Below are 10,029 nucleotides of genomic sequence, written 5' to 3'. Positions count from 1 at the left end.
TTTGTTTACTTGTAACGAAAAGGAGAAAAAAGGAGCAGGAGCACTTATCTTGTAACATGAACTTCAAAGTGCAAAATAAATATAAAGCTAAGAATCAGTCAAGCCCAGGAATCCAAAACAAAGTTTGTTCAAAACGTGAGCACAGGCACAGCTGTCACAATGCTGACTTAGCATTCTTCATGTTTCAAAGGAGAGTCAAGCCCATCAATATTTCCATATCCAAGTAAATCCATACCTAGTCTTAGCTGCAGACACTGCTCTTATTCATCAGAGAAAAACATAGAATGTCAGCTGTAGAGATAAAAAAAAAAAAACAACAAAAGCAAATCAACCAAACAACATGTGAATAATCGCACAGTGATATCAAATTTCTGCCTGCTATATAGAAACGAAATTGGACTTAAGAGTTGTCATAATTTCAGTTATGATTTGGAAAAGTGATTCCCAAGGAGAGTTTGTGAACCACTAGTTATCCATAGCAATCCTCAGAACCACTGATAGTCCGGGCTCCTGACAGACAAAATCTGCAGGTTGGCAATAACTCATTGCTTTGATTTTTTAAATTATTACTGACTTGGGATATTTTTTTGTCTCAATTCTTTTTCTTAAGAGCAAATTTTTTTTCTGCTGTCAGTTAAGTATTTCACTGAGTTTGATCCACAGCATGAAGTTTAGGGAACACATTTTTTTGTCCTTACTACCTAATTGACTACTGCAAATTGCCTGCAGGAAACTTATGAAAACAAGACAGTTTTTTCATAGGTGAGTAATGCTTTACCTGGAGAAAACAGGCTTTATTTTGCACTGTGTATGTAATTTCTTCTTAAAAATGGGTAAAAGTCTACAGAGTGCATTTCCAAAATGTTAATATGATGACAGATCAGTAAATACAGAAGCTGAGAAATGAGAATTTGAGCGATTCACTCCATTTAACTGGAAAGAGAATTTGCTCCTCGAGTCTCTTTGAAGTTAGAGGTCAGTGGTGTTATTTTCCACAGGCTTGCTGACACATGGAGGAGGACAGGTGTTTCCATGGCTGGCCAGACTAACAGTGGCAGGAAGGATGGAGCCACGCTACATTGACTTTATCTTAGTTCACCAAAACAAGGTTTCAGCTGTGGTTTTGAAGAAGCAGAAAACTTGAATGGCCCGTGGCAGCAGCAGCAGCTGCTAGCACTGTGAGCACTAGGAGAAGCAGAGCAGATAGCAGCCCACTGAGAGATGGATGGATGGATGGATGGATGGATGGATGGATGGATACATGGATATGTGGGATCTCTGCTGGGCTCTCATAAACCTGTGGCTGGAACAGACACCTTTGGGCTCCCAGCTGTCAGAAACGTTCATGCCACTTGTGAAAGCTGAGCACAGGAAGGAGAAAATTCCCAAGAGGAGCCACTTTTGGGCACCATGAAAAAAAAAACAGTCTTCCTCACTGCTGCCTTCATCTTCACTTCAGGTCATCACTACGGCAGTCTTGGCATGAGAGGCTGTTATAGTGCAAGACTTGACATTAATTCTCCTTTCAGCTCCCATTCTTGTTCCTTGTTGCTGTTTCCACTGTCTTGTGACATCGCTTAGCTTGGTAAAGTAGCACAACTACTCTATAAATCTCAGGTACAGCTCTGTTGTCTGCAAGTTAGACCAAATGGCAGCTCAAAATCTGACAACTGGCAATCCACAGCCTGCCTGCAGGAGGACTCCAACTTCTCCTGCCTTTGGTGGATTAAAATCAGTGGGAGGTAATTATTGTTATTTTTAGCAGAAAGCTAAAGTACAGGAACAATAAACTGGCTGGAAAAGTCTGAAATGTGGAAAATCTGAAATTATTCAAAGGCTTGTTTCCAGTCTCCAGTTATTATCATAAAGCAGCAAAGTCTGATTCTCTATCACTAAGGTTTTCTTACCGACTCATCTGCCACATTTCTGCTTGCACCTCTCAGCACACCTGCCCTTGATCCAGCTTTTGTACCTCTGATTCAAAAAGTAACAAAGGAATGCAAGTATTTCAAATTTGAATTAGTTTGGATTGAATGTGAATTTTTGAATACTTTTGGATAGATTGCCTTCCAGAAGAAGCAACATAGAAGCAAGATAAAAAACCCTAAAAAACTCCCCTCATCTTTTAAATTAAATTTTCTGCACTGAGGTGGTTGTCTGTCTTCCATCTCACTCCCCCAGTCACCCTGTGGATTTACTCTAGTATTTGTAGCACCACTTTGAGAGTAATTTCCTTATGATTTTGCTTTGTGGAAAACTACACGCCAGCTTTAAAGCTTCTAAAGTAAGTATTTATTTATGAGTCATTTGTACCAAAACCAGACACTTTTGGAACTGAATGCTTCCCAGTTAAGACATCTAAGGAAAACAAAAATGAAAATTTAATATTAAATCTTTTTAAAGTTCCTTACAATGATCTGACAGCAGGAAAGCCCCTGCCTCACATGGTATCTAGAATTTCATATTTTGTCAAATATTCACCTAACTATATTGAAACAGCCAGACAGTCTGCACTTTTGCAACAGCTTAGCAGTTATTATACTTTCTATTTTAAAACAGGTGATACCAAGAACATTTTTGTAGCAGCCACCCTTTGGCCACACGTCCACATGTGCTGGTGTAGGACAAAGGTTTGCTCAGCTGGAGCCCACACTTCCTGATCTACCCTTACCTACTGGGGACCTCACAGAACTTTTATCATGCTGGTCCAGGTTGCTCTCTCTCCTTCTGTCTTGTCATGGGTATATGACCAGAGAAAGTGGTGGAAAGAATGAAAAAGTTGATACCTGCAACACACACAGTTCCATATTTTCCCTCGAGTCTTTCCTCTCCCACGTGGCAAATCATCTTTTATGCAGATGAGAAAAGGAATGAATGCAACAATCAGTAGAACTTTGTCAATCAGAAATGCCTTCCAGTGTGCAATCCAAGTCATCCTTTTGCAAGTACAAGCTTTGTTTGTACTGCAAGGGTGCTGGGGAAGTTAATAAGCAGATTTTGCAGATCTTAGACTGATGGTGTTAATAAAGTCTAGAAAGACTCACAGCTTCTAAAATAGGGAAAATCACATAACATGAATCTTGCAAGACTTCCATCTCTGTGAGTCTTCAAGGCCAGATTGCATGGGGCTTTCAGCAACCTGGTCTAGTGAAAGGTATCCCTGCCCATGGCAGGGGCAGTGGAACTGGGTGATCTTAAAGGTTCCTTGCAAACCAAACCATTTTGTGATTCTATGACTCAATGATATTTCCTATTTGCATGTTTTAAATATGAGACAAAGTATGGGCTCTCCTGATCATTCAGCTCCTCTTTGGTAATGCTTCTGGATTAAGTGTGAATTATTCTAAAAAGGCTTCATATGTAGAACAAATACAAGTTTCTCTGCTTCTACTTGTGATTTTAAGACAGGATTGGGATGAAAAAGAAAGCCAAACCAACTCACAGTATAGCATGCAGATAATAAAATACATCATATATTCATTAGCAGCTTTACACAAATATGTCTGACTGACCATAAGGATTTTCTAAAGGGAATGCAATGAAAATATTCAGAAGGGAATGTAACAAAAATAATTGTTTTAAAGTTTCATACATATCAATTACACCTTCTTGCAAGTACCTGGTTTAAAAACCGAGAAAACTGTTTTAAAAGTGGGGTTTTTTATTTTCAGAGATTCCAATTAATCTTTCCTTCAAAACTTTCAAATAGCTGCACAAACACAGATGAAAACCTTGTGTAGTTGTGTAGTTGAACTCAAGCTACTGCCCCCATAGTGCTCAGACAAATGATGCAGAGTCCTGCTGACAGTCGTTTCGGTAGATCTCGTTTGTTTTTGTTATAAGGGAAACACTAACTTTTCCTATCTCCATGGTTCCACCCTACCAATTAGGGAAAACTTTCTATCATATGGGGCATATGTCACCACTTCTGTGTTTAGTTATTTGCTACTATCTTTTTTTCCTCATCAGGAATCCAAGTTACTAACCATGTCGGATGGAAAAATACAAATTTACTGACGGCTGCAACTGAGTTGAGCCTCTGAGGAAATGCAGTTCTAACACGTTGCCTCAAGTGCCTGCCTATATATTTGGAGATGGCCAAGATACACAATTTATACCATTCAGGCACTCTCCAGACATTCAAAGTGGAATAGAATTTTCTTTAATCCCAAATTTCCCCATTTTTCCACTTCACCAGCAAAAGACTGTGTGTTTAGAGGATGCGTTGTAGGTGCCTGTGGTAACTGGGTAACTGGGTATATATATCAGATGTTGCACCTTTTTACTGCTCTGTCAGAAAAATATTTCCTTTTACTACAACTGCAGTTTTCAGTTTTCTGTCAAGAAACCCCTCCAGTATTCAGCCTTTCAGGGTGTACTACTAGTGCCAGAAAATAAAGTTTTACCAGACCTCCTCCCAACATCTAGTTTATATGCATCACTGCCTAGTTTTTATTAGGTGTTATTTGGTATCTTTTCCACACTGTCCTTGCTCACACAAGAAGAATGAGTCAACCCTTTTCTCTCAGTCTCTGCTGTATTATAGTTTCAAGCCAAAACTTTGAGAGCATCATGCGTTTTTTTTTCCTCTAAACACGCAAGCTGTAAATTATCAGTTTTAAAGCTACCTCTGCAACAGTATAACCTGAGATTCCTCTGTAAGTGCAGTGCCATTTGTGTTTTGATTTTGCAGTTATGCCCTGTATTCCCACAGGGAACCTCCAATTTTGTTACCTTTCCTGAGTGGTGGTGCAGGGCAGCCACAGCTTCCACGATTCTTGTACATGGTGTTTGGACACTTTTAAGCTGAGGGGAGCTCAGCAGAAAATGTTGTGGCAGAAATGGGCAGGGAAATCCCTGCTGTGGGCTGCTGCACAGGTGCTGTGTCCCTCTCACTCCTGCTGCTGTGGTGTCAGGCTGGCAGCTACCAGGGGCACCATCCTCACTGCACAAGGGGACAAGTGGGGCTTAAAAAGATTTTACAGAAGGTTGTAAAGTTCTGGCAGGGCTGCACCTCTCTGGGAGGAGAGAGACAACTGAGGAGGCCAATCACCAGTCTTGAAGTTGTTTAAGAAAACCCTCTGGTCTGATTTTCCAGCTTGGCTCCCTCCACATGACAAACATGCTTGGTGATCAGTGCAGTGTGCGATGACTCGGTGTTCTCTGGACTGGAATGGGAATTGCAAAGTCCACTTCACTTCAAACCTGCCTCGCCACTATGGATTTGCCTGTAATCTGGACTTTTGGTTCAACTTGGGCCCAGGGTCTGGACCCTGCCTGCTCCCCTCCTGCATGGTCAGTGGGACTGTGCTGGTGCTGACCAGCTCTGCTCCTGCCTCGCTGCCAGCCTCAGTTCCTGTCTTGCCCTCCCTCAGGAGAAGAGAACCTGCCCTTGGTGCTGCCTGGAAAAGGCCTTCCCTCTGATCTAAATGTGAGAACACTGAAACTTTTAATAATTAGTATTCTTGAAAAAATACAGAAAAAAAATGAGATTTTTTTCCCCCCTCTTAGCTTTCTCAAGAAAGAATTTTGAACTAGAAGTCTCAGAAACAAATCATCCCAAGCAGGGCACCTGGTCTGGAATATTTCATCCCAATGGTTGTAACATGACAGGTCTAAAAATCTTCTCTAGGTGCGTCTGAAATTTTTATAAATATTTTTCTGACCTTGTGCAGGAAATGGATGCAGGGGATGAGGAGAAGCATAGAAAGAGGGGAGTAGGTAAGTCAGTGAGGCATCAAGAAGGAGCTGGAGGAAGCAAAAGGAGCAGGCCAGCCTTTCCTCATTCCTGTGAAAGAAAAATGAACTGAAAATTGACTCACGCTGCTGCAACCAGCTCAGATTCACCACCAGAGTGTAAGGGCTGGCAGGAATTTCAAGTGGCATCTTGACCAGTTGCGCTCGTATCTGACAAGCTTTTGGGAAGTATGGATAAATGCTCTGGTTTAAATATTATTCCTGCTATTGCCACGGGACTGCTTATGCAAATTAACGTCATGCAGAAAGGGTTTAGAAGGAATGAAAAATGTGACAGCATTTAAGACAAAACTCTAGGGGCAGTAGAAATGAAAGAGACTCTTAAATCAGACCCCTGAACTTTAGCCTTTGTTTAATCTCAGTGACTCATTTAACTATGGGGAAAAGAAAGCCTATGCTCATGATGTATTCTTTATCTTTTACTGAAAAAGCTTCTACATGTAAGACACAAACCCCATAGAGAAACACTGAGAAATAGTAGCACTGGTGTTTCTTGTATTTGCAGTCAACTATAAGTTCAATTTGTAAGTATGTCATCTTGGGAGTAAAATGGAGCTGATAGTGATTAAAGCAGCTGTAACTTTCCCCTCCTCACACACTACTGAAACCAAGAACTGGAGATGCCCCTCATTGAAAATCAAACATTTTCAGAAATACTTAGTTTACTGCATCTTGTTCAACAATTTTATTTTTTTTTGGTGATTTTTGCTGCTGTTGTTTTGATTTTTTCCCCTGTTTCTTCCTTCCTTGTTTCACATGCAGCACAGATCATTCACAAAGAGAATTACAGGTGGCTTCCTGAGAAAAATGATCCAGAAGAAGAGGAAAAAGACAGCAGCCCTAGGATGTTTTCTATTTAGAAATCCTAACTAAGAGGCTTCTGTTCCCTGTCATGCAACTTTACAAATCTATCTTGTCTTGAAACCAACCAAACCACAAAATTATTCTGCTACTGCTTTCCCAATATTACCATGAAATAATTCAGATATTGAACAACCTAGTGCTTTGGGTCTTGTTTTTCCCTTTTTACTTGTCTTTTGTTAAAGAGCAATTTTTGTAAGGCTGACCTAACATATCTGTGATTTCTTCTGGGACTCCTGAACAGAGAAGACAAGCTTTTATGTGGTTTTTCCTTCCCCATTTCTTCTTTCCTGATCTAGAACCATATGATCTTCACTTATGCCTTAAGGCAAATAGACCAAAGCTGTAACTGCAGTGTGATGGTGATTTTACGTGATTTTATGGAAGGTTTCATCACAATGTACCCCCTTCTTTCCAAATCTTGAGTTAAAAAGCCACTATAAACCAAAGGAAAAACCACTTCAGAGCAAGGTGAGGAGAAGCCAGAAAATGGTTTGTGATGGCAGGAATTATGGAGAATAGTAATGTGTATTGCCATCACTCCCGGACTTAATGAACTTGAACTGAATACTTTTAAAGGCTCTTGGGACAGCAGCAAAAGATTTTCTGATCTCTGTAAACACCAAAGAAGTTTATGGGAGGTGGTTTCCATCAACTTAACAGCTGCTATAGTTAAAAACCAAACCTGCCATAATCTATTTTGTTAATTCTTTGTTTTTAAAGAAAAAGAGTAGTCCTTGTAGACAAAAACCTCATGTAGGTCACTAAGGTTGCAAGAAAATACTGTGTAAATGCTGCCATAAAACCAAACAAAGCAAAACTATTCGGCCGTGAATAACATGTGGTTACCATTTATTTACAAGTTATCAAAATGAGCTAAACATTTTCCTAAACAGTTCACAGTCATTTTACAAAGAACACAGATTAGGGGAGGTAAAAGCAGGATTTGCTGTTCTGGTGTCAGCAGTGTTGCTGAAGCTCTGCTCCCTGAGCCTGGGCATCAGGCAAGGTACAAAGGCTGATTGCATTTGCTGCTCACTGCACTGTCCACCGATCAGCAGATCCCACTGCAGCCACCCTTACATCTTAATAAAAAAGAAAGAAGTGCAATGAATTAATTCCCTCTTCATTTCATTCTTTATGAAAGAAAGGATTTAGAAAGAGGAGGGGGGACCATGGTTGACAACACATAATTTTTCTTTGTACACAAAGGACTTTAGACCAGCAATTGTAATTTCTCTGGGGATAAACAGGGAAAGGTTTTGCACGAAAGAACTGTTGGAAGTGATGTGCAGAAGGGGAATGTCTGGTTGCCTGTGGAGGCTGAAGGGAGGCCTTGCTTCAAAGCCAAGTTTCAAATATCATCTGTTTTCACTATAACACTATGTAACAAAACAAGCCTCAGTAAAATTTTCATATAAGTGGGGGAGAATTTAATTGCTTTGCTTTTTTTTTTTCACTGTAATTCCTTCTCTAATTCAGAAAGATGTTTGAAGGAATTTTGTTTGCTTGGATCTTGAACATAAATAAATAATGTGCACTGCACAGGAACAGATGAAGTGTTACAAATTGTAACTGAAAATATAAACACGTTGGGAATTTAGGAGTATGCATGTGAGAATGCATATGAGTGGATGCATTTTTTTGGGGCATGAAAGAGCACATGTAATAAAAACTTTCAAAATTTGGGGATAAATATTTTGTCCATAACGAAGTTAAGCATCAACGAATGTTTTTTTTCTCCCCAGTTCACTGTGTTTTCATATGTAAGCTAGAGAGAAAAAGATCAAGCGAAAGTATCAAGGGAAGACTGTCACTCAAGTGAACTTGGTATGCAAACCTAAAGTCAGAAATGCTGCCCATCCTCTACAGAAGCCGATGTGCACAGAAGAAAGGACATGAAATGTGCTGGTGACAACTGCTTGCAACTGACAGATACAAAACCTGGAACAGATGAGCAAACGACTTCTGACTGGAAGTTTCCTAAGGGCAGGGCACTCTTGGCAGGTGATCCCTGTGTGATAAGGAGTCTCCCACAACAAAGATACATACTGGAAAATGGCCAAAGCATGGCATTCAAAATGGCATGGCTGCTACCACAGTTGATTGTGTGACATTAATTGTGGCTCTAGCTTTACCGCGTGCTCAGTGTGTGAATGAAATGGTAGGTGAGCTGCCCAACAGAGACATAATAAAAGCTAACACACACACGCACACGAAAACCATAGCGAATTCTCAAAAAGGAAGCCCTTCCAGGGGAATGTGGGGCTCACAGATCCTGAAGTCAAGTTTTTGGGTCAGCAGAGCCCCACTGTGTGTCATCTGGCAAAGCCTGCTCCTGACAGCGTGTCCATTACTTATCACGCTGTCCCAGCAAAGGCATCTGACAAAAGAATCCAGTGTCAAATACTTGGGCAAGATTGAGCAATTCAGTCCCCAGGAGAGGTGAGATTAGCAACACAGGGAGCAGCAGCCAGCTGGGGCCTGACAATGGGTAGCTGTGTTGGTGCTGCTGGTGGCTGAGGCTCATTGCAAAGCCGGGACATCCTGTGGAGAGTAACAGCATGTAATGGAGTGAAGAGATGGATGCCCAGGAGGGACAGGTCCTGGAAAAAACAGCTAGTGCAGGGTGGGCTATGTGTGACGATATAGACACAATAACTGAAATGGAAAAAAGCATCCCTAACAGCAGAAAGACAAGTTCAGTTATGCAACATACTCTGTTTATACAGCAAAAGGAAAGTTTGCACTCCCACCTGATTTCCTGAGGATTGCCTTACACAACGCCAGCACAGCATGGTCTCCTTGTGAGCACAATATAAATAATTCCCAAGGAGAACTATCCCATTGTTCCTGTCCTCTCTGCCAAGGCTTCAGTCACCACAAAAGCATGGCATCTCTCCTGATCTGAGCTGGTCACATTTTGAAATGTTTTCTGGTAACTGTATACTTAGAGCAAGAAGTTCAGGGAAATGAACAGAATTTGACTTCCTAGGGAGCTCAAGCATGTGCCTGACTGGCTTTGGTTTCTAAGATGCAAGTTCACGTGTGCATTTCCTGCAGCAGGGCTACAGACCAGCCTTATGCTCATAAAATGTTACAGGCGACCCTGGAAAAGGGAAGCTCTGTTTACTACGCCTGAGGTTCTATCTGCTGGCCAGACCACTGGTTATAACCTCACTGATGATGTGTGTTCACCACAGTGTTGTGGTGTTCTTGATGCTCTTCACGTGGCTTGAATAAACAAAATCCAGGTGACCAAGCTGAGTTAGGGCTGTAACCAGAGAGGGTTAAAGGCTTCTGTTGAGAGGGCCCAGCCTCACAGGAAAAGCACGAATGGGGTACAGGATAACACCTCTTTGTGGCATGGACCGTTCAGGGTACAAGAAGGCTCCAGCTAGGGATACTTCA

At 41.2% G+C, this 10,029-nt stretch overlaps 1 protein-coding gene across 1 annotated transcript in view; it reads right to left on the bottom strand.

The window, feature by feature from the left end:
- Window positions 1-268: 268 nt before the first annotated feature.
- WASHC3 (WASH complex subunit 3) overlaps window positions 269-10,029 on the bottom strand; it is a 29,110-nt gene continuing 19,349 nt past the window's right edge. The window contains exon 7 of the mRNA XM_033514298.1: window positions 269-291. Coding sequence (XP_033370189.1) covers window positions 288-291 — 4 coding nt within the window. The 3' untranslated portion in view covers window positions 269-287. The remainder of the gene's footprint in view (window positions 292-10,029) is intronic.

This window comes from Parus major, chromosome 1A, assembly GCF_001522545.3.
Source record: "Parus major isolate Abel chromosome 1A, Parus_major1.1, whole genome shotgun sequence".
Lineage (NCBI taxonomy): Eukaryota > Metazoa > Chordata > Aves > Passeriformes > Paridae > Parus > Parus major.
The sequence above is the reverse complement of the archived record's forward strand: the minus strand, read 5'-3'. Positions and strand labels throughout refer to the sequence as shown.